Source organism: Arvicola amphibius, chromosome 15, assembly GCF_903992535.2.
Source record: "Arvicola amphibius chromosome 15, mArvAmp1.2, whole genome shotgun sequence".
NCBI classification, from domain to species: Eukaryota; Metazoa; Chordata; class Mammalia; order Rodentia; family Cricetidae; genus Arvicola; species Arvicola amphibius.
In genome coordinates this window covers 36,005,722-36,032,901 of record NC_052061.1, presented here as the reverse complement: position 1 = coordinate 36,032,901, position 27,180 = coordinate 36,005,722, and the positions used below count along the sequence as shown (strand labels likewise).

Sequence of the window (27,180 nt, the reverse complement as noted above, 5' to 3'; positions counted from 1 at the left end):
GTGATTTGTTAGAGAGTTGTAGTTGTAGATGAACAGCTCAGGATGCCTCTTTCTATAATGCAGCTGCCTACATTGTTTAAGAGACTTTCATGTAAAGAACATAAATGCAAATGAGAAGCTATAACCAAGAACCTGAGTGGTTACTGTTCTTGTTGTGATAAGATACCTGTCAGATTCATTGACTCCTCAAGGGAGGCCTTACCCTCTCTGAGGAGCGGGTAGGGGTCAGGATGGGGGGTAGGAGAAGAGGAAAGAGGGGAACTGGGATTGGTATGTAAAATGAAAAAAAATTTTTAAATTAAAAAAAACTGTCAGAGGAAATCAGGATGACAGTGATTCTGCCACTTTGAACATTTTACATAAGGAAGGAGAAGCTTGTTTTGGCTCCCAGTTTGAGAGGAGGTCATGGCAACAGGAGTGGGAGGTGACTGCTTACATTGCACCACAGTCAGGAAGCAGAGAGAGGATGCTGGTGCTCAGCTCTCTGTGACCCTAGTCCATGGGCTGGGGCTCCCTACTTTCAGGGCGAGTCTTACCTCTTCCACTAGCCCTTGTAGGAACCCCTTCATAGACACAGAGGTGTGTTTCTGTGGTGATTCCAGTCAGGCTGACATTTAACTATCACAGATCACATAGTATGTTTCCATTCAAAGTTCAAAAATGAGCTGGGCAAGGTGGCACATACCTGAACTTTCAACACTTGGTGGTAGAAGCAGGAAGATCAGGAGTTGAAAGGCATTCTTGGCTACATTTCAAGTTCAAGAACAGCCTGTGTACATGTGATCCTATCTCAGAAAACAACAAAAAAACAAGCACAATAACAACAACAAGATTTCGGAAACACCCAAAAGTTGAAACACATAGATCTCAGCCATATTGTGTGGAGGTGCGCGGTAGTAGTTTGTATATCTTAAGTCGTGAGTAACAGAATTGTAGATTGCATATGATGGGTCCTAGCCTGTTTCAATTAGCTGTGCCTCTGTGGCTGTATTTTCTTCATGATAGGACATGGAATTCATGAGTGCCGCTTCTGTGTCTTGTTCTGTTCCTCACTGCTACTTTCCTCTTCTGAGGGCTTGGATGACAATAATTAGAACAGTATTGAAGTCAGATGTCAGAAGTGGCAGGTTCACCATCATCCTGACTTTCTGAATAACAGTATTGATCTTTGGCTACCTAGAATGCCTACTTGAGCAAAGTTAGATGTTATGTTTGCGCCATTATATCCTGTTTGTTACAGTAGTTTAACCTGTATTTATATAGGATGTATGTATTACAAATGACAAACCTATAAAGAGAACCAGGAGATGACTGTCAGGAAAAGGAGAGAGGCTGACTTCTAGAGTGTGGGAGGAAGATATTAGTCATAGGAGTAGAATTTTTGAGTCATTACAGGTCTGCCTTTTGAATTTCGACCAACTGTTCCTAAATTACACAGATATGTGTTACCAATAAGCATGTTATTCAGTAGAGTACTCATTTTTCTACATCTCTTTCAATATCAAATAACATTGTTAAAAGTTAATCTTTTATCCAAATTGTAAAAACATTCTGCTTCAGGTTAATTTGCATATCTGAAACTTGTTTGTTAAAATACAGGCGCGCTGGGGCTGGAGAGCTGGCTCAGTAGCGAAGAGTGGACACTGCTCTTAGAGAGGACCTGAGATCCAGCACCCACTTGCTGGTACCTCATAGCTGCCTCTCACTCCAGTTCTAGGGAGAGCTGATGCCTCTAGCCTCTTGAGCCATGTTTTTTCATGTTCGTGCACATTCATACACCCATACAATTTAAAAAGTAATAGACTCAGAAATGTAGAAGTAACTGCACTAATATATTACTTTTGTAGTCTCTATTTTTTTACTCTTATTTTATGTACATATTGTATATTTGTAATTATTGTTTTTATATTTTACCTTTCAGAAAATTGTGTTTAATTACACAGATAAAATACAAATATGTCGGGGGCTCAGTGGTTAAGAGCACTGGCTGTTCTTCCAAAGGTCCTGAGTTCAATTACTGGCAACCACATGGTGACTCACAACTATCTGTAATGAGATCTGGTAACTTCATCTGGCCTACAGGCAGATACTACATATAATAAATAAATCTTTAAAAAAATACAAATATGTCATTATTCGTATTTAATTTTTTACACTTACTTCCCAAGCTCACTAACTGCTTTATCAATAGTCCCTTTTGTCGTTTAGTGTGAGCACCCAGTTGGGAATGTCTAGCAGGTAGTAGAAGCTTAGGAAGTGTAGATCTGAGAGGACCAGACTCCCCGAGGAGTAGGAATTAGAATGGAGGCAGAGAAACTGACTTACAGTAGAAGTGGCCATCCAATAAGTTCAGTGTTAACAATTTATTTGAGTAATGTAATTTTGAGTCTTTGGAGTAACTGACCTATTTCTTCATATTACATATACAGAAATGCTTGAGTAGTTGGGCAAAGTGGTGCCTGAGGGCACATGGATAATCAGGTGGTAATCCCTGGAGAGCTCTGTTTACTGTTTGTGCCACCTCTTATTTCTGCTGCTTCCCTCAGTTATTTATTTTTATTTTGATTGATTGTGTGTATTTGTGTGTGTGTGCGCGCACATGCGTGTGCAGGCACATGTTTTCCATAGCACAGATCTGGAGGTCGGAGGACAAGTTGTGGGCATTAGTTCTGACCTTCTATTGTGGGTTTTGGGGGAGGGGATAATTTAGGCACCTTTGTCAGCTGAGACATCTCTCTCCGCCCCCTGATACAGGGTTTCTTTGTAGCTTTGGAGCCTATCCTGGAACTTGCTCTGTAGACCAGGCTGGCCTCATACTCACAGAGATCCCACTGTCCCTGCCTCCCCAGTGCTGGGATTAAAGGCATTCACCATCACCATCTGGCCTCAGCTGAGCCATTTTATCAGATTTTAACCCCCATTATTTCTGTATTTGATACTTGTCTCTGTCAATGTCTTTACAAAGAGCTCTTTTGTCTCAGTGTTCTGTTTTGCTTACTGTATCTCAGGCATATGATGATGATGGAAAGGTGGGTCCTTGAACAAGGAGAAGCTGGTGCATGATCTTCCGCCTCCATCATGGGAGCAGTTGATTGAAGTACCATCCAGAAGCTTTTCCTTGCAAGGGCCAGAGAGGTGGAATATTATATACAGAATTAGAGAACTCTTTTATGTGTTTCTTTATTCTAAAATAGATTGATATCAATGGCTATCTTTTATTCCATATATCTTTTGTACTCCCATTATGCTTCGTACTTTATATTATTTTACTTTTTTTTTTTTTTACAAGAATACCCTGGAAGGTAGCTTAATAAAATCTAAGACAATACAGGATGATAGAATCTAAACTTTGTGAGGAAAGTAAGCTCAGTGGGCCAGGTAATGAAATTGAAGGGAGTGGCATCACTTGCATTCAGGCTCCAGTGAGTCTGAACCCAAAGTCCATGGTATAGACTCCTTGCTGTGTGAAAGGTGGCTGTTTGGAGAAGGGTTAGCAGTGACATCTGAGGTGAAGACTCAGGGTGTAGGCCAAAATTCACAAGTATTTCCACGGTATAAGTGCAGTGGTAGGTGTTATTTTAGGACTAAGATCTTATTTTGTAAAATCCATATTGCTTCATTCCTTGTGTCTATAAATAGGGCTACTGAATGTTGGCTCATGCATTTTCCTTCTCTTCCAGTATTATGTTTCTTTAATGGTACATTCTGAAGTACTGTTTTCTTTTCAGAAAAACCATGCCAGATGGATCATCTGGATCGAATCCTACTGTCTGGCATCTATAATGTACGCAAAGGAAAAACCCAGCTGCACAAATGGGCTGAACGCCTAGTTGTTCTCTGCGGTACCTGCCTTATTGTTTCCTCAGTGAAGGATTGTCAAACTGGAAAGATGCACATTTTGCCTCTAGTTGGAGGAAAGGTAAGATTTAAAATTTTAAATATTAACTTGGTCATTTAGAAATGTTAAGGGTAGGTTGTTAAGGTCCAGTTGGTAAAGAAAGAACTGGAAGACTTCAACTTGATTCCCAGAACCCTTGTTTAAAAAACAAATGAGCAAACAACAACAAAACAAACAAACCTGACAGGCAGGTTCCTGAGGCTTGTTGCCTTTCCAGTCTAGCCCATTTGTACATTTCCAGGTAAATCAGAGACCCCCGTTTTAACAGACAAGGTGGACTGCTCTCAAGGAGTGACCCCCCCCCCCCCAGGTTGTTCTCTGGCCTCTACATGCATACATGTGCATGCATACATGAATACACACACACACACACACACACACACACACTCAAAGCTAGGGCTATAGCTCAGTGATACAATGCTTGCCTAGCACTTGTCAGTCTCTGGGTTTAGTCCCCAGCATTTGGGGAAATAAAGGAAAGGAAAGAAAAGAAAGTACCCTGCCTGATTTTCATAGAGGCCAATAGGAACATCATGAAAGATTATATCAGAGACTCTTGGGAGGCTCCAGGACTCTCCATACCCCAAATGTTATAGAACTGTCTGCTTCCATATCTAGGAACTAGATGCTATTGCTGATAATACCAAGATGTTGTTACCAGGATGTTACACAGAAGTTGCCTTTGGGAACTAGAATTAGCTGCCAACATCTTTTACCAAGATAGATTCCTTCAAGTTTCTTCTTTTTGAAACATAGAGTTGGGTGGTCAAGAGTCTCAATTCAGCAGCCAGGGAAATGTGCCATATCTGTCCTCAAAAAGTTCATTTGCTAGAGTAACAGGTGACCATAGATAGATTAATATTTATAGGAAGCTAGATATTATTTTGTTTTTCTGTTTTGAAGCTTGACCAGCATAACCAGTATAAACTGAAGAGGATTCACTGAGAAAATGACCTTGGGCAGTCATACTTTGAAATATGCAATTGGTCTAGATATATGACGATATAGATATAATACTGTATTTAAAAAGTAGATAACCTGTGCTGGAGGTATGGCTCAGGGGACAGAAATGCTTGCTGCCAAGTCCCAGAAAACACCAGGAAATTTTATGTTAATGATGATATCCACAAATTCAATAAACAAAACAAAACAAAAAACTCCTTTCAGATTGAGGTAGAAATAAATGGATACACTGACCTTGAAAATAAATGTACTTAAGATTTTGTAAAACAGAATAGGACTACAAAAAATCTGAAATAAGAATCCTGTGGAAGATTCAGTAAAAACCTTTGGAAGGGAAATATGATTATTGAAAATTAAAAATAATGGACTGGAGACATGGCCCAGTGGTTAAATACATTGGTTGCTCTTAAAGAGGACCCAGGTTCAATTCCAAACACCCACATGGCAGTTCACAACCATCTGTAACTCCATTTCTAGTGAGTTCATGCTCCCTTCTGGTCTATGTGGGCCTAGCACGTGTGTAGACATACACAGACACAATACACATTAGTAAAAATGAAAACTAAAATGCAAAAAAAGTTTAGTCATTCATAGTCAAATACTGAAAGTCTCGTGAATTACTCATAAGAAATAGAAATTAAAGTCAACATTTATATATAATCATGTTAATTTAGTATTATATAAATTGATTTTATAGTTTTACATATGTACAACTTTGTAAATTATTAACTATTAATGGTGAGATATTCCTTTTATCATCTTGTAGTGGGGTTTATTGCTACAAAGCTTTTCCCATCAGTCTATTTATTTTTTTGCTTGAGACAGAGTCTCACTATATATTCCTGGCAGACTTAGAACTCCCAGCATTCTGCCTTCTTCTTCCCAGTGCTGGTATTAGAGGTGTTTGCCACCAAACCTGACAAAGTCTTTTCTTTTTTCTTCTTCTTTATTTTAAGGGTGAGTTATACAAATATAATTTAATATATCTAAAATTTACTTAATTTAAATTATTTTTCCCTTTCATTTTTATTTTATGTGAATGAGTGTTTTGTCTGTATATGTGTATATACACCACATATGTACTTGGTGCCCTTCGAGGCCAGAGAAGGAATCAGGTCCCATGAGACTAGAGTTACAGATGGCTGTGAGCCACCCAACATTGCAACAGCAGAAAGAGCTCTTAATCACCGAGTCATCTCTCCAGTTCCCCACAGTAAAACATTTAAGATTGTTCTAGAATATTTTATTTTTGTTTCAATGAAATTCTTTGTTTTGACAACTTCTATAGTTGCACTGATTTCTTACCATTGAACAATAATTATGTTGTAAATACCACAATTGAATGTTACCAAATTTTTAATTTTAGTGAGTCTTTACAGCCTGCTTCTTTTTTGCTTAAAGTATTTTGTGTTTCTGCCACTTGGTTCTATATTTAGTAAGCACTAGAATGTATTGATTTGCAAGTATAACTTGTAAGTTTGTAGCTGGTCTGCCAAGATTCAGAAGCAATGTCATCCAAAATGAGATGCCAGAGATAGAAGTGGTTTCGTGGTGATAGGAAATCTGTGTAAGTTGAGTTGTTGCAGTTTAGGGTAGCCCAGCCTGACCTGGAATGCTCTGTTCTTCTGCATCTGACTCCTGGGTACTGGAATTACAGCTGTATACCCCACTTCCAGCCTTTGTTGTAGTTTGATTTACCTTGCCATAATGGCGGTTGATCTTGATTGTCATTTCATGTTATTGGTGGTTATTTGTATATATTTTTTGGAGAAATGTCTGCTCTGATTTTTTTGTCATTTAAAAAAGTATGTCTTGTTTCTGCTTTTTGACCATTATTTCTGATTAGTAGTTATGATTTTCTCCTCCTCTTCTTCAGATAGAAGAAGTGAAGCGCCGCCAACACTCCCTTGCTTTCAGCTCAGCTGGAGCCCAAGCTCAGACCTACCATGTCAGCTTTGAGACTTTGGCTGAATACCAGAGATGGCAACGGCAGGCATCTAAGGTTGGAAGCTCTTTGATAGGAGATGAGGATATAGCCGCAAGTGACCATCCTTAACATCGTACCTTTCTTAGTGTACAATGAATACAATAATGGGATTTCATAGGGTCTTTACTTATGTTCTTATAGTAGAAAATGGTGTCAAAATCTTTTCAGGTACATTTCCCTCTGAACTGTCTCTGTGAGGTGATCCTTAGACAGAATTAAAACAGAATAAAATTTGACCTTTAAAGGGATTGATACATGAGGTTGACATTGCTTCCCACTTGTCACAGTAGTCTCTGGTTGACATAGCTGCTCCCTAGCTTGTAGCCTGGTGCTTCTCAGTCTGCACGCTTTTAGAACAGCCTTGATGAACCACTTAAAAGGTGAACCTATCTGTGGGGCATGACCTGTTATAAATCTCTCTTTTGCTATGCTGAGGATGATTGACATTTCAGCATAGCTCTGCTTAGCCATTAAGACACAGCCATTAAAATATACTGCAACTCCACATGTGTGCGCTTTGGATTCTTTGCAGCAGTTTTCAGAAGGGATGCCACAGTGATATAGCATGTCTCATGTGATTTTCATCAGGTGTTTTAAAACACATTATATTCGTTATTGTAGTATTACAGATTTTAAAGACTTCAGTTTTGCTGTTTTTTGTTGCTGTGTTGTATCAGCTATAAAATCTGTTCTATGCAAAACTGGTTTCAGTTGTGAGTAACTTCCATTCTTTTGCCCCTTTAAAGAGAAGATGCTGTTCCTTGGCATCTTGGCATACTCAGCAGTATGCTGTGTGTATAGCTGTTTTATTTTATGCTGTCAGTAGAAGAAGAAACTTTGTGAGTAAGCAGCAAAGACGTGTGGCTACAAAAGTCATTTCATCCCACTCTGTCCCTTATTAAGGCTTGTCTATTTTTTTTCTTTTTTTCATGGTTTATTTTTTTATATTTAAAAATTTCCATCTCCTCCCCTCCTCCTCTCCCTTCCCTCCCCTCCTCCTCCCCCTTCCCTCCCCTCCCCTCCACCCAAACCTCCCCTCCCTCCCTCTCAAGGCCAAGGAGCCATCAGGGTTCCCTACTTTATGCTAAGACCAAGGTCCTCCCAACTCCCCCCAGGTCCAGGAAGGTGATCGACCAAGCTGAGAAGGCTCCCACAGAGCCCGTCCATGCAGAAGAATCAGAGCCCAGCGCCTTTGTCCTTTGCTTCTCAGTCAGCCCCCACTGTTGGCCACATTCAGAGAGACGGGTTTGGTTGCATGATCCATCAGTCCCATTCCAACTGGAGTTGGTGATCTCCCATTAGTTCTGTCCCACCGTCTCCATGAGTCTTGTCTATTTTGAACCATCTTAACATTGCTTATGGTATAAAATGTTAAAATTTTAATCCCTTATAGAGACATGGACTTCCTCCCTCCCTCGCTCCTTCGCTCCTTCCCTCCTTCCTTCCCTCCCTCCCTCCCTTCCTCCTTCCCCTCCCTCTCTTCCTCCCTCCTTTCCTCCCACTCTTCCTCCCTTCCTTTCTTTTTTCCTTCCTTCCTTCTTTCTTTCCTATAAAAGACAGGATCTCGCTTTTATCATATTGATTGGCCTGAAACTTAGTTTTACCTCATGTTGGCCAAACTTTTAGTGGTCCTCCTGCCTAGCTTCCCAAGTGCTAGAATTATAAGCTTGTACCTACTATGCCTGACTTTGTTGTATCCTAGGGTTTTTGTTTTCGATTTTTTATTGTCTTTAAATAGGCTGGCCTTAAATCTCCCTGTATAGCCAAGGCTAGCTTTGATTTACTGATCACCCTGCTTCCACCTCTTCAGCGCTAGAATTGTAGGCATATATCTTTGTTTGGTTTTTTAAATCAGCTTATGGTTTTAGGGAAAAATAAAATTTAACCAATTTTTATAAATGAATAACAGAATAACTCCCCCTTCCTAGTTTATAATCAGCACCTTTTGTGTAAATGGCCATTATGGCCTCTCTGGGTGAAAGCACCCAATAGTTCAGGAGGCTTTTCTTCTTGCCCTTCTTCAGGTGGTGTCCCAGCGGATCAGCACTGTGGACCTTTCATGCTACAGCCTTGAGGAGGTTCCTGAACATCTCTTCTACAGTCAAGATATCACCTACCTCAACCTGCGACACAACTTCATGCAATTAGAAAGACCAGGGGGCCTCGACACACTCTACAAGTATGTAGAAAATAGGTTTCCAGACTAGTGTATTGAAAATCAATTATAATCAGTATCATAGTGGTTCACACTTTTAAGTTGACAGGTTTACTAGAAGAATTCATTCCTGATTTCTGTAACAAAGTAACCAGAGGCTGGGTAATGTTTAAAGAGAAGAGGTTTAAATGTAAGATCAGACAGTCCCTTTGCTACAGCATATTATGGCAAATGGTGGGAGCTCACATGAGAGGGATAAGTGGGATAGCAAGATGGAACCAGGGATGTTAGGTGGTCAGTGCTTGCTTTTTTTTTTTTTCCAGTTGATTCTCTTGGGAACTAACTCAACTGAATCCTTTTCCAGAGCAGAATGTTCAGTGGCTTAATTACTTCTTTCTCCTCTTTTCTATTTATTTGTTTGTTTGTTTGTTTGTTTATGTGATGTTGGGGATTAAATCCAGGACCCTGTCTGTATATGCTAGACAAATGTTTTGAGCCACACCCTCGCCCTCCCCTTTTACAGGTCTGCCACTTCTTAGTTCTGACACACGGGGACCAAGCCTTTAGCACATGACAAGCCTTTGAGAGATGAACCGTGCCCAAATCGGCACTTTCCATCATATTATAGTTTGCAAATTCCCACTCCTTTTTGAGGAAGCAAAATTTTTATTTATACAAATCTCCCTTGTTATTCTCCCTGTAAAACAGAGGGTTAATGGAATGTTATGTTTCAAAGACTACAGTGAGTTGCCATTGATTTTTATGATATTTTTTTTGGTGGTTTGTTTTTGTTTTGTTCTGAGGCAGCATTTTAATATGTAATTCTGTCTGGCCCAGAACTCACTATATAGACCAAGCTGACCTTGAATTCACAGAGATACATCTGCCAGGCTTGGGATAATCTTTATATTGTTGGTAAAGGATGCTCATTGATGATAAAGTATGATCTGCAGCTATGGTAGATTGAGAAACTCGGTATGTGAACAGTTTTTTAATTAAAAGTTTCTAACATAAATGACTTCAAGTAGACAGGCCTGATTTCAAGAATTCTGGAGCAGGTTTAATCTTTTCTTTGTACCTGCTCTTACCAACTCTTGAGTCTTGTCAGCTTTGAAACTTTCTCTTCTGATAATGGGATTGTTTCATCCCCACACAACTTCACGACTATGATCTGTGTGTTTTTCCGTCTTCTTTGTTAGAATATATTCCACCTTGCTACTCTCACCACATCTCACCTCATATTTCTACCTACACCAGATAGCATGAGAGACCAGCCCACTATATTAAGTGAGACCCTGACTACACAAGACAAAAAATGTAAAGTAGTTTAAACATAGTCCATGAATAATGACAACGTGTGATTGTGGGCTTCTGCTGGGGAAGAGAAAAAACTGAAAATCAAAGTAAAATGTCTCACGTTACATCTTGAATAAAAAAGAATGCACACTAAAGTGACATGTTTTACACACTTATGTTGATAACATATTTCTTATACTCCTAGTATAATCTTCAGAAAACATTGGTATTCAAAATCTAATCTTTTACAGATACAAGATAATATTTAGTAATGGTACAGGTATTTGAGTCATATTTGTGTTTTAAATTAAGATAAGTTCTAATATTAAGGAAACCAGTCTTTAGCATTTCTTTCTGAATTTCCCTGAAGTTAGAATTGATCCAGTTAGAGAGTTTGAGCAGAGATTCAAAAGTCAAAGGAGTAATAAGTAATCAAAGTCAGGTCCCCTGGAAGTTAGACATTGAAATTTGGAAGAGAAGAGCTATAGAATTAGATCCTATGGGCTCCATTCTCAAAGAAGAATGATGCCTTTGGATTCTTATTTTATATTTGTATGATCTAAAACGTAATGTTCCACACACCCGTTTTATAGCCACACTATCTCGAGGCAAGACAATATAGAAACCTTTACTCTGTGAGCAAAAGGAACCAACACAGAATTCTTGTAAATCAAATCACTTTACCACACAAGGCTGTCACACGTGTTTTCAAGTTCATCTGGTCCATTTTTTTTTTCAAGTGGCATTTGAGCCAATATAATTTCAGTATAAAAAGAATTGCTTATAATGTGCTATGTATTTGTTAGGTATTATGGTATCTGAATAGATTAACTTTTGTATATTATATGTAGACATTTAGTAAAATGAAATTAAGTGTATCAGATGTGACTTAGTAAAAAGAATTGTAGCAGCATGAACGCCCATGTAGATTTTTTGCCTCATTAGGGGAACTCTCTTGACTCAGTTTCATTAACAACATGGACTATGTTTTAACTACTTTACTATCCTCTGTGTCCACACATGAGGTAGTATGAAAATGAAAACATGTTTTTAAAGCAAATTATATGGTGCACATTTTATTAGATAATTTATTTTATTGGCTAATTTAGTTGGATGTGATGGCACGTGCCTGCAATCCTACCCTTTTGCAAATGGTAGCAAGATTGTGAGTTTGAGGCCAGCCTATGCTACATTGTGAGTTATAGGCCAGTCTGGGCTATAGAGAAGGACCCTATCTCCAACAACAATAACAAAATAATCAGTAAACAAAACAGATCGTCGAAGTCCATTGATGGTCTCTGTAAAGACATATAATGGGTATCTTAATTATTCAAACCATCACAGTAGGTTTGTGGAAATATGGTCTATATTTGTGCTTTTGTTCTTTAGATTTTCTCAACTGAAGGGCCTGAACTTATCCCATAATAAGCTTGGACTGTTCCCTGTGTTGCTGTGTGAGATTTCTACCCTGACTGAGCTCAACCTTTCTTGTAATGGATTTCATGACTTGCCAAGTCAGATTGGCAATCTGCTAAAGTAAGTGTTGGCTTTTTCTAGATGCTCCTTTTGTTTGCAGGGGACCATCTCTTGTCTTAGGATGCAGGCAGTTCTTGGAACTTTTGCAATGAGAAAAGTCACATTCTTACTAGGACTCTATTTAACAATGGCTCTTGATGCCAGAGGTGACCATACTGCCAAGTGGTAACCCATTCCCTCCATTTCAGCAGCATTGACCCTGGCTCTTCAGTGTCTGAAGGCCCATCCTTAGAAGTTATGTCTGAGCCTCTGTTAACTCTCCATGGGCCAAGATTGGGGAGTTTGTCACGTTTGGATTGTTAATAATTAATGGCTTGGCTTAATAATAAATTACAGCCCCTATTGTTGGCTCTGTATGTTTGAGCTGTTCCATAGAGCAGGCTGGTTTGTCTCCACAGCCTGCAGACCCTTTGCCTTGATGGCAACGTTCTCACCACTCTGCCCGATGAATTGGGAAACCTGCAGCAGCTTACTTCTCTTGGAATTTCCTTCAACGATTTTAGTCAAATTCCTGAGGTTTTGGAGAAACTCACCAAGTTAGATAAAGTGGTTATGGCTGGAAACCGCTTGGAAGTCCTGAACTTAGGAGTGCTGACCAGGATGAGCCATGTTAAGCATGTGGATCTAAGGTGAGCCTGTCTGCATGAGATTTCTTAAGCTCTGCTGTGATGGACCTTGATGTCTTCTCCTCATAAAGACTTCTTTAAAACATTAGGAACTTAGAACGGTGTAAAGATAGATGTTTTCAGATACATAGTAAAACTTCATTATTTACCTAGTATTAGAGAGATTAATGATCTGGTGAGTTTTCAGTGACAAAGACTTAAATGGCCAAGGATTGTCAGACGTACTCTTCAGCAGCATTGTATGAGAATTTCCTTTTCTTTGAACCATTATCCAGACTGGATTTCAGTAGATGCCTTTCGTTTATTGGCTGTAGAAGTCAGAACGCAATATTCCATTGTTTTAATGAGCATTTGTTTATGAGTGATGAACATCTTTTTTGTGTGGAGACTAGTAGTTTCTAGTTTTCTATAAATTTTGCCATTTTTCTGTTAGTCACTTTTTTCTTGATAACATTGTATTGTAATTGAAATATTCACAGCTTCACTACCAAGACTTTCTTATGTATTATGTTTTATAGTGATAATCTTTCTCTAAAGGAAGGTGGTAAAAGATAAATACTGTGTTCTGTTATGTCAGGAAGCAGATAGCGAGCCCTGTAAAGACATAGACAGGAACCTAGTAGCATATAGGAGAAGGAGAACAGGCTGATGTGTGTGAAGTCATGTAGGGGTAGAGACAAGAACCTGAAATATTTAGTGAAGTTTGCATTTAAACCATTTCGTGTATGTTCAGATTATTTTCTTCTCTTTAATGCCATGTGAGTCTCAAAAGGGAGCTGTTGCTGTCGCTTAGCCTCTCACTCACTCCATAGCATGCTCATCTCTTTGTCCTCCCCATTCCCACCTGACCTTACTAGGTACTGGGATGTAAGTGTTTATCTAGTTGGGGATATTGCCCTGTTTTTCTGTCTCTGTCTAATTTGTGTATGTATCTACCGGTTCTAACTTAAATGGATCTTGGGTTCTTTCTCTGTAGATAAACTGTGGTTGTTTTCTGTAGGACCTTGAAAAGTGAAGCAAGTAGTGAAATTCTCAAGTTCAGGAAAGAGAGGAAAGGGTCATCCCTCTTCCTATGTTTTTGTCCACATAATAGAAATTATTTTTCTGTTTCTGAATATTAAGGATGAACCACTTGAAAACCGTGATTATTGACAGTTTGGAGGGAAACAAACACATCACTCACATGGACTTGCGCGACAATCAGTTGACTGATTTGGATCTTAGCTCCTTATGTAGCTTGGAGCAGCTGCATTGTGAGCGGAACCAGCTGAGGGAGCTGACACTCAGTGGCTTTTCCCTTCGAACCCTCTACGCCAGTTGGAACAGTGAGTTCTCTACCCAACCTCCTGTTTTTGCTTTCAACTGTAGTCTGAGCCTTCTAAGAAGAATGGCATCTGTGGTCCTTCTCAGCTACTCTGCAGAATGGAGTGGTGTGACCCCTTGAGCTTTCTCTTTTAATTAAGCCAATACCCCTAAAGCAATGGGTACGGACTTCAAGATATAGACTTTCAAGTCTATATCTAGACTTGAAAAGGGTACTAAGACTCATTGTGCGAGCACAGTAAGAGGCATTTTGCAGAATCATAGGGGTCGGGTAGGTGGATAAGCATGTTCAAACCAGAGCATCTGTTATGAAGTAGGCGTTGTTATCCTTACAGCCCAGGTTCTAAATCTGTCCTATCCTCTTTTTTGCATATTCTATAAAGAATGGTTTTTATGTTTTTAAAAATTTGGGTTAAAAATTAGAATAATAATATTTGTTACATGAAATTCAAGTTTTTCTATTCATAAATCAAGTTTTATGGGCATATACTCATAGGTTTAACTTTAGTTATGTGTCGCTGTTTTCATGTTACTATGCCATAGTTATAGGAGTGACATACTGTTATGATCCACAAACACTAAAATATTTATTTTAGCCTACTAAGAAAAAGTTTCCCAATCCCTGTTGGGGAATCACCTGCTGCTTTGGTTGTAGTGTGAGAAGACCCCTGTTCCAGCAGTGAGTAAGCACAAATGCCAGAAACAGACATGTTGGTGCTTTCCATGGTGTGCCAATTGACATAGTAACAGTCAGTTCACAAGGTTTAGTGGTCTCAATGACAGAAATCTGTTATATAACCTGCTTACCTTGGTAGCCTGACTGAAGTGAATGCAAGTTCTTTTATTCCAATCTTAATTACTAATACTAGCTCTCATGTCATACAGTAAACATTAACTGTAAATATATCTATATGTCTATATGCATATTTATGGTTTGTAGAATGAGTATCAGTTAGAGAATCTACAGTGGAGTGCACGAGGTTTCCGAAGCTGGCAGAGAGTTGTTATTGATAATAAGCGAGAGGAGTGCTAGGAGAGAGCTGCTGTAGTTTAGGCTTGAGAGTAGAACCGCAGAGTTCAGCTGCGCGGTGCAAGGTTGAACAGAACCACGGTCTGAGAGTAGGGAATGGATTAAGAACAGAAAACAGTATGTCAGGCAGGCTCAGGTCCAAATAGGCCAATAGGTAGACTGAACATGTAGTTGTAATCTACATCAAAAACAATGGATTGAGCTATGCTGAGGCTCAGGGAACACACACACACACCTAGGTAGGTTGGTGTGGTATGTAATGTTTGTCACTTTATGGGGTTCAGGTAAGGGAGTTACACCTCTGGTCCTCAGGAATAGGTGATTTATCTGTCTGTGCTGGCTGTGTGTGTGTGTGTGTGTGTGTGTGTGCGCGCGCGCGTGCGCCTGTCCTCTGGGTCATCCAGGAGCTGTACTCATCCTTCTCCCTCGAAATGGAGTCAAAAGCTGCTTGTGCTCAGCCTGAAAAACCACTGTTCATACAATATGGAGTGACTTAGAGCAGAGATTAGCTTGATCTCAGCAAATAGACATGATCTCTGGGAATTTTTTCATTGTAAAAGACTTTGTGTTTGTAGAGACTACTGTTTTGTCTGTTTACAACAGACTCATTTTGTTGAGTCCATTCTTATGGAGAGTTCTTCACCAGTTGGGCTTTTATATGTATTTTTATTTTGGCTTTTGGTGTTTTAAGACAGTTTCACTATACCACCCAAGATTTAACCTCTCAAGTAGTGGTATTGTAGGTATGCTCCACCACACATTAAGTAGTGGTATTGTAGGTATGCTTCACCACACTTTACAGTTTTCTATGTTTAAGGAAGGAAGGAAAGGGAAAATGTTCAATTTCACTAAGTGACGGAAATGAGTGTCCTCAGCCACAGCCAGGAAGAGGTTGACTAGGAGGAAGAGGTTGACCTTGGAGGAAGGTGACCATGTTAAAGAAGTGGCAGAGCTGTGTGAACAGTTCCCTGCTGGCATTTATCTCAGGGCTACTTACACACAACAGTTGTCACAGTATTGTGTTGTTGTGCAAGTATATGACTATTAATAGGAAAATGGATAAATCAGTAGCGATGTATTCACACAGTAGATTTTGTACAGTAGTGGAGATGAACGGACTAAAGCTTTGTGAACTGGTGCAAAGGAGTTTTGGAAACAGCTTTTGACTAAGAAAGCAAAACTGTACAATCACAGTCTACTGTGTAACTTATACCAAAACTTAAACATAGAAAACAGCATTTTCTAGGTTCAAACTGTAACACAAATGATAAATATTCAGGGTAGTGTTTACCTCCTGGTGTCAAAGGAAAATATAAGACAGATGTGTGTTTAGAGGTAGCTGATGATGGTGGAAAACTGCTCGTTTTTTTGTTGTTTTTGTTTTGTTTTCTGTATCTGAATACGTTATTAGGATAAAAGTTTAGGGTCTTCAGTTCTGTTGTCTTTTATCATGTTATAGAGGCTTCACTCCTACCTTAGATTAATTTCTTCAGTCAGAAGTTGCTATTGTTGAGCAGGGTAAATGAGCTTAACCTAACCAAACCTGATGACCTGGGTTCTATATCTTGGACCCACAGGATGGAAAGGAAGAACCAACTCCCACAAGTTGTCCTCTGACCACATGATACTCTTATGCAGATACAAACATACGTGCATGCAGAGATAAATAAGTGTATAATAAGAAAAAAGCCTGTTGTGTAAAAACTGGGTGTTGTAGCCCACGCTTGTAATCCCAGTACTTGGGAAGATGAAGCAGGAAGGTCAAGAGTTCCAGTCTAGCCTGAGTTATAAAATCAAATACTATTTCAGCCTATCTTTCCCCTTAGGAAAACCCAAAACAACAATAATAACAACCAAATGTATTGAGTGTTGACTGGCACTGTGTATTAATGCTAATCTGTACAGTCATCTATACCCGAGGTTTCTCTTGGCTTATGTTCACTATCTGTGCTTAGATTAGTTCACATGTGTATGGATAAGATATTCATAGTCACCCTAAATTGGAGAAGCTTTAAATGCCCAGCAGCCCTACACTGGGTAGTCATGGTGTATTTGCCACCAGCCAGCTGGCAGGGACCTTCCTTTATACCATATAGAAACCATGACTCTTCCAGGGCTTCTCTTTAGCTTTTCTGCTCTGCCACAGCAGTGAGTGAGGCTTAGTGGCTCCCTCTAGTGTTCCAACTCCCACATAGGCCTTTGGTAGTAGCCCTACAAGTGAAGCATTGCTTAGGAAGTCAGGATTCCTCAGTCTGTAGAAGCAGCTGACATTGTAGCTTCTAGGCAGGCCTAAATATCAGGAGTCCTCATGAATGATAAAAAACCCAGAGACAGATACAGGGATTAAAGCTGAAAATAAGAGAAGCAGAGCAGTAAGCCACTAGAGAGACCTTTTACCTCTATGAATGCTCAGACCAAAGGGGTGATCCTCAGACTGCCTAGACTGCACTGTGTCTCCATCACACCTCGGACTCCATACTCCATTCAGGTCCTGTCTCTTCCCCTTTATATTTCTCTCTCTACCCAGCCATATTGCTCCTTTTCCCACTTCCATAGTGCTGGGATTAAAGGTGTGTAACACCCAAACTCTGGGATTAAATGTGTGAGCCACCACCACTACCAGGATCTGTTTCTTGATCAATCTGGTATAGCCCAGGGTAGCCTTGAACTCATAGAGATCTGTCTACCTCTGTCTCCCGAGTCCTGGATTAAAGATGTGTGCCAACACTCCCTGACCTATAGTGACTTAGCTTTGCACTCTGATCCTCAGGCAAGCTTTATTTATTAAAATACAAATAAAATACCACTACAGATTACAGCTCCCAGACTGGGGTGTCTGAAGACTTGAAAGCTCTCTGGTATTCTTCTAGCAACCAGAACCTGCAGTTGCTTTCTTCTGTCTCTTTATGGCCTCTGTCCTCATTCCAGTTCAGAGCTCTACCTCTTTTGCCTGCTCTGTATTTCCAATGCCAGTCTTGCCCCTGGTCTGTTCCTGGCCTGACTGCTCCCTCAGGACTATTCAGCTGCCTCTTATTGGTCAGTGTCACAGCAAATAGCTACTGCTACCCTTTTGTTACTGCTGCTGCTGGCTGCCAGGCTGGGACTCTCCTTAGCTTCTTCAGCTCTCAGGAAGCCATTGCTTTGCCACCTTTGCAGCTTAGCATGCTGCACAGTTGTGTCATGCTGCCTCAGCCACCACTGCTGCTCCACTGTCTGTCTCTTCTACTGCTTTCCATGTAACCAGATTAGCCTCCTGTGGTAAAGGAGGCAAGGAAAGATAACTTGAGAAAAGTCTTTTTTAGGGCTAAATGTTGTGGCTCCAAGTTGACTCATCAATTGTGCAGACAGCTTGCTTATAGCCAGAGACAGGTGTTTACACCAGTCACAGCAAGCCTGTCATGCAAAGGAAGGTTTGTGTTTACACCAGCCTCAGTGATCCTTCTGCTAGGCCCCTACTGTTAACTGTTCATTTCTGGCCTGGGTAGGAGTGGTTGCAGAGTCATCTAGGATTCATCAAGGCTTGTGATAGTAGAAGGTCCCATGTAAACTGAAATAGCCCTGGGAGCTGCAGCTGATAACAATACAGTTGTCTTGTACTTTTCTCAAGACTTCTGTGGTGTGTTCATAAAGGTTGGTGCTGGCCTAAGCTCGTTTGGCTCACTGATGATCATTTTGCTCAACATTGTCAGGGGCAGCATCTGTCAGCTGAGACATGAAATTGCCTTCTCACCCAGCACCTCCCCGGTTTACAGGAAGATGAATATAAGAGGAATGCTTACAGTAACAACTTAACTGACATCATTAACACTAGTAGTGTTTACAACACTTCAACAAAGTTTAACACCCGTTCAGTGCCCTAGGGAGGAATGGGCCCCTCTGGTCTGTCTGTTTCATATTTGCAAAAATAACATTAAAAAGGTATAACCACGTGCAACAGTATGAACAAATGCCATAAGCATATGTGAGTAATGAAGTCAGAGCAAAGCGTGTACAAGAGGGAGAGAGATCAGGAGTTCAAGGCCAGTCTCAGGTACATAGTGAGTTTAAGGCTAGCCTGGGCTACAAGAAATCTTACCTCAAAATGAAACAAAACATAGCAAAGTATATTTATGCCTGGGATTACAAGTGTGCACCACCATGCTCGGTTTATGCAGTGTGGGACTTAGAACCCAGGGCCTCCTGCATGCCAGGTAAGCACTTGACCAACTGAGTTGCATCCGTGGCCATCATGCACCCTTGTACCCAGTGCTTAGGAAGGTAAGGCAAGAAGATAGAGTTCATGGCACCTGGGTTACCCAGCACGCTCCTGTGGGGTGAGTTGTGAAGGAAAGTTCTGGTTTTATACATGGCAAGCGTTGTCTGTGGTGTTTGGAGCCAGGATAAAAAATGGCACCTTCGGATGTGTGGTGGCTAGAAGAGGAGATGAAGGTGTGCTCTGGGAGTTGTTAATGCTGTGTTTGATGGTTTTAGTGCTGGTTCTACTAGTGTGTTCCAGTTTACTGATCTATACACTTAAGATTGTTTCTGAATCTGCATTGTACTTCAATGAAAGGTGAGATTATTTTCATCTTTAAATCCAAATATTGGGCTGGAGAGATTGCTCAGTGAGTAAAAGCTTGAAGTGTTCTTGCAGAGGACCTGAGTTAGGTTCTAGCAAGAGGCATCTCACAGTTGCCTATTAACTCTGGTTCCAGGGGGACCCAGCACCTCTGCCATCTGAGGGCCCCTGCATTGTGTACTCAAACCAATACACATACACATAATTAAAAATAAATGTTTTTTTTTTTAATCTAGGTATTTTTCAAGTTACACACTAAGTGGAACTGTTAGCATTAGTGACTTTCTAATGCAGTGTAAATGCACAGAACCCTGAAGTGAATAGTTATATGTATTTTCAAAAACATATTGGATTGGGGTCAAATGGTAGTCACAGTTTGTTGCCAGTCATCTCCACAAAACCACTTTTGCTTTGTTTACCAGTGTTCTTCTTTCTTCTTCTTCTTCTTCTTCTTCTTCTTCTTCTTCTTCTTCTTCTTCTTCCTCTTCCTCTTCCTCTTCCTCTTCCTCTTCCTCTTCCTCTTCCTCTTCCTCTTCCTCTTCCTCTTCCTCTTCTTCTTCTTCTTCTTCTTCTTCTTCTTCTTCTTTTCTTTAATGATGTGTATGTATGTGTAGGAATGTGCAGGTACCCATGGAAACCAGCAGCATCATATCCCTGGAAGCTGGAGTTAACAGGCTGTTGAGAATACCACTATAGTATTGAAACCTGAACTTGGGTTCTCAGGAAGAGCAGTAGGTGGTCTTAACCACTGAACCCTCTCTCAAACCCTTTTCAGTAGTCCTTGCTATCTTCTTCTTCAGAGAACATTGTTAACATGGTGTCTGTTTTCCCATAGGGCTGACAGCAGTGAATGTCTACCCAGTGCCCAGCCTGCTCACTTCTTTGGAACTCTCCCGGTGAGTGTGTTCATAAGGGTGGTACTTGTCTTGATTGGGGTGGGGGTGGGAGGACTAATGTGTAGTTAAAGGAAGGAGCCTCTGGGAGAGGAAGGAGATTTAGATCTCTTCTGTCTGAATAAACAAAGTGTTGCTTAATCTCCTAGCCCTCCATTATGTGTAACCACTGTTTTCACCTTTTTGTCTAAATTTCTCAAGAATTATTTGTATTGTGAGCTCCATTTCTTTACTTCCCATTTCCTGATTCTGACAGCAGCTCACTGTAGGCCTTCTCTAATTTGCTTTTTCTTTATTAACACTTAGTCTCTTTACATTTTTTAAGACATCTTTGATTTTTTTTTTTTTTTTTTTTTTGTTTTTCGAGACAGGGTTTCTCTGTGGCTTTGGAGCCTGTCCTGGAACTAGCTCTGTAGACCAGGCTGGTCTCGAACTCACAGAGATCCGCCTGCCTCTGCCTCCTGAGTGCTGGGATTAAAGGCGTGCGCCACGATCGCCCGGCCTTAAGACATCTTTGAAAGTGGCCAATATAGTCTCTTCAATGCCATGTTAGTCATTACTTCTGTGTCTTTGATGTTCTCCTTTCCTTCTGGCAGCCTTTTAAGTCAGTCACCCCTCAAGTTCTGAATTGGCACACTGCCCTGGCACGGATGCAGTCTCATTGATTACAGTGATTTTAGTCACGCAAAGGGTTGGCATGACTCTTGTTCCAGGACAGGCTCCAAAGCCACAGAGAAACTCTGTCTCGAAAAACCAAAAAAAAAAAAAAAAAAAAAAAAAAAAAAAAAAAAAAAAAAACCCAAAACAACAACAACAACAACAACAAAAAAAACAAAATAAACTGACACTCTTTTCTCTGGCTAGGCCCGTGTGTCCAATTCTTTATTAGTTAATCTTGCTGTACACGTTCTCAGGTGCCTGAAACCTGTGCAAAATTAAACTCACCTGCTCCTGTACCAGTCTTCTTTCCTGTGTTGATTCACACCAGCACAGGTATATCCCTGGTCATCCAGGCGAGAAGCCTGAAAGTAGCTTTTATTCTTTATTCTGTTCTCCTTCCTATACATAGTCCTTCTCCAAGTCATTGCCATCTTTGCCTCCTTAGTACTTTTGGAATTCCTCCCATCCTTCAGCTCTATGACTACTCTCATTTCTTCCTGGAATCCTGATTGTTTTTCCATCAGTAGAATCATCTGAACTGGGCTCCATTTACCAGTAATCTAAAGTAATCACATCATGTGTACACTGCTTATAAACCTTTGGGGTAGCCCCCATGTATGTAGGATCAAGAAAGAACCTTCCAGACATGGTTTAGAGCTGCTCCAGCCTAAATTCCCTCTGTCTTTGGAGCATCACTCCAGGCTGTAGCATTACCAAATGGCTTGTCATTCCCATCATACATCACATTCCTTCTTGCTCTGACTTAGGTTGTCATCCTTGCTTGGAGTATCTTCAGCATGTAAGGTTGCAGTATAACGTTCTTCAGAATCTAACCCAGTTGTCATGTTTCTTAGCAAAGTTGCCTTGGCCTATTTCAGGCAGTGTTCTCCTCACTAAGCTGTCAGCGATGTCTGTGTCTTTTTACATAGCTCTCACTGCACTCTGCCACATAACTGACAGACACCGTGTGACCTAGAAAAGGTAGATTACATCTGACGGTAGAAGTCTTTTGATCTGGATCTGTATTAAATACTTCAAATTCATGTTTCCAGTGGTTTGAAACTTTGTCTTGCTACAAATTGCCTGTTACTGCTACTTTCTCACTGCTTTTCCTTCTGTTTTTCTTAGAATTTGCTTCTTTTCTGTCTATCATTACCCATGGAATTCCTGATCATCTTTTATGCCACTTCCTCCAAATCTCTCCTCATTCTGCCTCACTACATCCTGCTGCTTCTGTTCAAAGCCTTCTCTGAACATGTGATATAACACAGTTGATATATATTGCTGTGCTTGTTTGAGTGCTTGTCTCTCTCTACCCTTCTGCTTTCACAGTGTTTTCTGAGTGCCAGCTTTATTTTTGGCAATATCCCAAAGAATTCCTTGGAAATAGTGTCCCTGCCGTAAGGTGTCATGTCTCTTAGCAAAGTTGCCTTGGCCTATTCATTGGAATCTAGTGAAATGAATTCAATTTGTCTGTTACTTACATTTCCATAAATTGACAAAATACTTGAAATAAGCAATTTGGAAGAAGAAAAGCTTATTTGGGGCTTGCAGTTTCAGATCCATGGCCACCTACCCATGTCACCTTGAGCCCATGGTGGCAGCTCATAGTGGCTTACCTCATGGCAACTGAGAGCCGAGAAGGAAAGGCCAGCTCTCCTTTGAGCTCTTCCCTCCTTCCTTCCTTGTTCCCTCCTTTTGTTTTCTTTCTTCTGTTTGTTTTTAAGACAGTCTCCATATTTAACCCAGGTTGGCCTTGAACTTATGCTCCTCATGCTTGCCTCAGCCTCCCAAGTACTGGGATTACAGTATGAAAGACCAAGTTCCACCAGTTAGTTTTTTTAAGAATTTTTTTAAATTTTTTATTTTGTGTGTGTGAATGTTTTCCTAGCATGTATGTCTGTATATCATATGTGTGCCTGGTGTCCTTGTAAGACTGAAGAGGATATCAGATTCCCTGGGACTGGAGTTACAGATGGTTGTGAGGCATCATGTGGGTGGTGGGACTTGAACCCTGGTCCTCTGAAAGAGCAACTAGTGCTCTTAAACAATCTCTCCAGTCCCACCTACCAATTTATAATAGCACTATAGTCTACTAGAACAAACTGCAATAACATGTCTTTGGGGGAAATATTTAGTATTCAAGCCACAATAACTTTTCACCTTACATGATAATTTCTATTCTTTGCAGAAACCTGCTAGAGTGTGTCCCTGACTGGGCCTGTGAAGCAAAAAAGCTAGAAATACTAGATATGAGCTACAATCTTCTCACCGAGATTCCTGTGAGGTATGTGTGTGCAAATGCATTTATGGCATGTGTTTAAGTATTTCTCTAAATTTGGGTTGCCTTTCATTTTTTGGTGATTATTGAGGACCTACTGAATAGGAGGTGGCAACATAATGGACTTTAAGGGTTATCGTGATGACTAATGCATGTCTTAGCCTAAAGAAACAGTAAAATTTGACCTGTGTTGAAAGCTTCCAGCATGGCTGGTGGTATAATCGTATGAATATGACTGTTTCATAGGGTGACTTATACACACACATAATTCCTATCCCGTGTTGAAAGTTTCTGGCATGGCTGGTGGTATGACTGTATGAATATGGCTGTTTCATAGGGTGTCTTATTATGAGCTGGAAATTTTCTGAGAACTCCAGTTTTATGATCTTACCTAATCCTATAAACTTTTTATGTAGGTGCTGTCAGCCTTACCTTAGGAATGAGGAAACTAAGAATGGTTAGGTCACCTGTCTGAGGTCCCAGGGCCATTGGGAGCTAGCATTTGAATGGAGATTTCTTACTTTGGAGGCTTGGTCTTAATCATGACACAAATTGTTTTAGAAATTCAGAAGAACTGAAATAATTAGAGTATGCTTTGTGGTAAGATGGTATTTGAATTGACCTGTACCAGATGGTGAGAGTTATCTAAGGTGAGGGAGGAGAGAGTGGTGCTTAAGGGGTAGGACGAGCCACTGTATTATATATTCCACAGTACTCCAGTGTAAAGTGGATGATTGTGGAGTCTTCACAATTCAGCTAGAGCCTTGTAGCACAGTAGGTAGCACCAGGCCTCTGGAGCATGGTCCTCACATCTGGATGATAGCATTTCAGGGATCTTTCACAGGTCATTATATCTTTGGCAAGTCACCAACTCTGCTTGGATTTCATGGCTAAATAGTCTAGTCTTTTATTTTAAACACTTAGTCATTTTTATTGTAATAAAAATTTCATTATGTAATATATTAATAAACATACTGAGTTTATTAGTATTGATAAATGCTGTCTAGACTTTATTTCTGTCTAGACTTAAGTCAGAATGTTTTTATTCTAGAACTGCTGAGTCAGTGGTTCTCAACTCAGCCTTCCCAGTGCTGTGACCCTTTAGTACATTTCTCATGTTGTGGTGACCTAAACCATAAAATCATTTTCATTGCTACTTCATAACTGTAATTTTGCTACTGGTATGAATTATAATGTAAATACCTGTGTTTTCTAGTGGTCTTAGGCGACCCCTGTGAAAGGATCATTTGGGGGTCACAACCCACAGGTTGAAAACCACTAGTTTAGACTCTGGACCACTTGTCCTCAAGATCTCACCCAGGACTTCTGGGTGGGGGTGGGGTGATTTTTGTGACTGCTTTCTTGGCTCAGTCATTTGTCAGTAGTTGTACATTCTAAAAAAAGGTTTCTGTTAGTTGACTGATTTTAATTAACTGGCCTATAGCAGACTTAAAAAGGATTTAAGTAAGCTTTTGTTATTTTCTGTTGTTGCTCCTTAGAATTCTGAGTAGTCTGAGTCTCCGGAAGCTGATGGTAGGACACAACCACGTCCACGTCCTTCCAGCACTGGTGGAGCACATTCCACTCGAGGTGCTGGATGTCCAGCACAACACTCTCTCCAGGCTGCCAGACACTCTCTTCTCCAAAGCCTTAAAGTGAGTTCCTCAGAGGAGCACAGGCGTTGCCTCCATAAACTGCACCGGCCTATCCTTGGAGTGATTTCTGGGTTTACAGTTTACCTGATAGTCCAGCTGGAAGCAGAGACTTAGTTGCTTAGTTGCAATTTTTTTGTGATATAAAATCAGTTTCATAGTAAACTATCAAATACTTAATTACTTCTGTGGTGAACGGTTCCCGCAGGAGGGCACTCAGGCTTTCCCTGTGTTCAGGGGAATTGTATTCAGGCAGAGCCTTTGGTAAGTTCTAGCTTTTGCATTGAGAAAAAAAAGGACATACTACTAAAGCCAGTTTTATGCTAGCTCTGTCAAGTGAACTTTGAGTTATATTCTCTTGATTTCCAGAACATTTGTTACCTGCTTTGAAAACCATGCATTTAAAGTTAATGTCCTTCTACAAGGTATCATTTGCTATCTTGTTGTAAATTAGTATGTAAATGGTATGTCTTCCTGTCTTAAAACTTATAGTTAGGTTTATCTAAATGTCATCTTTAAAGAAAAAGTAGATTTTTTTTTGTGGTGCTAGGATTAAGTTCGGAGTATTGCTTGTGTTAAGTAAATGCTCTACAATTTAGTGATCTCCTAGCCCAATAAAGTAAGATTTTAATGATAGTCTTTTACATTATGAAGAAGGGAGTTTAGAGATGGGGAAACAGGTGATGAGCAGCAGCAACTATGTTGAGTTGACATAGGGTCACAGGAGATGTTCCCACAGGTCTTTTGCTTTCTAGTGTATACATCTCTAAATGCATAATACTCTTAGCTGGATAATCCTCAAATAAAATAAAAAACAACAGCAGAAAAAAATAAATGAAACTGAGGGAGATTTTCTTTTGGGCATGTTTCTGTGAAATGTTGAAGTTGGTAATTAATAAGTTGTGCATAATACAGAATGTAGTTTTAAGTGCCTGAAGATAATTAAGAGACCATTTACTGCCAGGTGGTGGTGACCCACGCCTTTAATCCCAGCACCTGGGAAGCAGAGGCAGGCAGATCTCTGAGTTCGAGGCCAGCCTGGTCTACAGAGTGAGTTCTAGGACAGCCAGTGTTGCACAGAGAAACCCTGTCTCAAAAAAGCAAATCAAACAAACAAATAAGAAAGAAACCATCTCCTTAATGTAGTACTGTCAGAGCTGAACACACAGTCTTCCACAGGCTTAAAAGCTCGTTAGGGATGCTGATCACGTAGCATGTATATTTAAGAACACATATGTTCAAATGGGGGGAGAGTTCAGTTGGTAAAGTGCTTGCCTTATAGGCAGAAGGATCTGAGTTCAGTTACCCAGAACTCACGTTAAATTGTGGGACATGTCAGTGTGTGCTTTTTATTCTGGCACAGATGTGGTAGAGACAAGTGGATCACTGGGGCTTGCTGGCCAGCCAATCTAGCCTACTTGGTAATCCTTGGCCAGTGAGAGATCCCATCTCCGAGTAGGTACACAGCATTTTTAAAGTTACATCTATTTTGTGTGTATATGTATGCAGGTGTGTTTATGCATGCAGTATAGTATACATGTGAAGGTCAGAAGGCAACTTTGTGGAGTCAGTTCTCTCCTTTTACCTAGTGGATTCTGGGGTTTAAACTCAGGTTGTCAGGCTTGGTAGAAAGAACCTTTACGATTTAAGTAAGCCATGTCACCATTCCATGGGTGGCGTTCTTGAAGATGATACTCAAGATTGTTTTGCCTAGGCACACGCACGCACACACATACATACATACACACACACACACACACACACACACACTCACACACACACACACACACACACAGAGGAAGACACAAGTTTAACGATGCTTTCTTTCACTGAGGATAGTTTACCTATACAAACATTGTATTTGGAAGATTATTAAAATTATACCATGGTTTACTCGTTAGATTGACAAAGATTAACTGAATTATACTGTAGATAAAAATATGGATTGTATTCTTCTTGTATGAGTGCAATTTGTACTTGATCTTAGCCAAAACACCAAGAAATGGCACAATTGCTGTTTGATCTAACTTTTTTGGATCTCAACTGGGCAGTATATCTTTAGCCATTATAAAAATACCTGTATCCTTTGATCCTATAAATTCTGTTTCTAGAGCTGTGCACTGTGGAAATAATTGGATAAGAATCCAAGATTTTCATTACAGTGGTTATAATATGTGTACAGAATTGTTCTCTATGTAGATAATCTATGTAGATATCAGAGTATTATGGGATTAGCTAAATAAATAGTGTCACAAAGAGACAAAATTTTTTGAATGTTATAGTTCAGACATATATTAAAGGTGGTATTCAATTGTGTCCTTG

At 40.1% G+C, this 27,180-nt stretch overlaps 1 protein-coding gene across 2 annotated transcripts in view; it reads left to right on the top strand.

The window, feature by feature from the left end:
- Phlpp2 (PH domain and leucine rich repeat protein phosphatase 2) overlaps window positions 1-27,180 on the top strand; it is a 73,223-nt gene that overhangs the window by 30,971 nt on the left and 15,072 nt on the right. For both annotated transcript variants that reach the window (XM_038313098.1, XM_038313099.1), the window contains exons 4-12: window positions 3,729-3,919; window positions 6,738-6,863; window positions 8,873-9,027; window positions 11,689-11,835; window positions 12,234-12,464; window positions 13,584-13,786; window positions 20,208-20,268; window positions 23,117-23,212; window positions 24,706-24,861. In XM_038313098.1, the coding sequence (XP_038169026.1) occupies window positions 3,729-3,919; window positions 6,738-6,863; window positions 8,873-9,027; window positions 11,689-11,835; window positions 12,234-12,464; window positions 13,584-13,786; window positions 20,208-20,268; window positions 23,117-23,212; window positions 24,706-24,861 (1,366 nt within the window). The remainder of the gene's footprint in view (window positions 1-3,728; window positions 3,920-6,737; window positions 6,864-8,872; window positions 9,028-11,688; window positions 11,836-12,233; window positions 12,465-13,583; window positions 13,787-20,207; window positions 20,269-23,116; window positions 23,213-24,705; window positions 24,862-27,180) is intronic.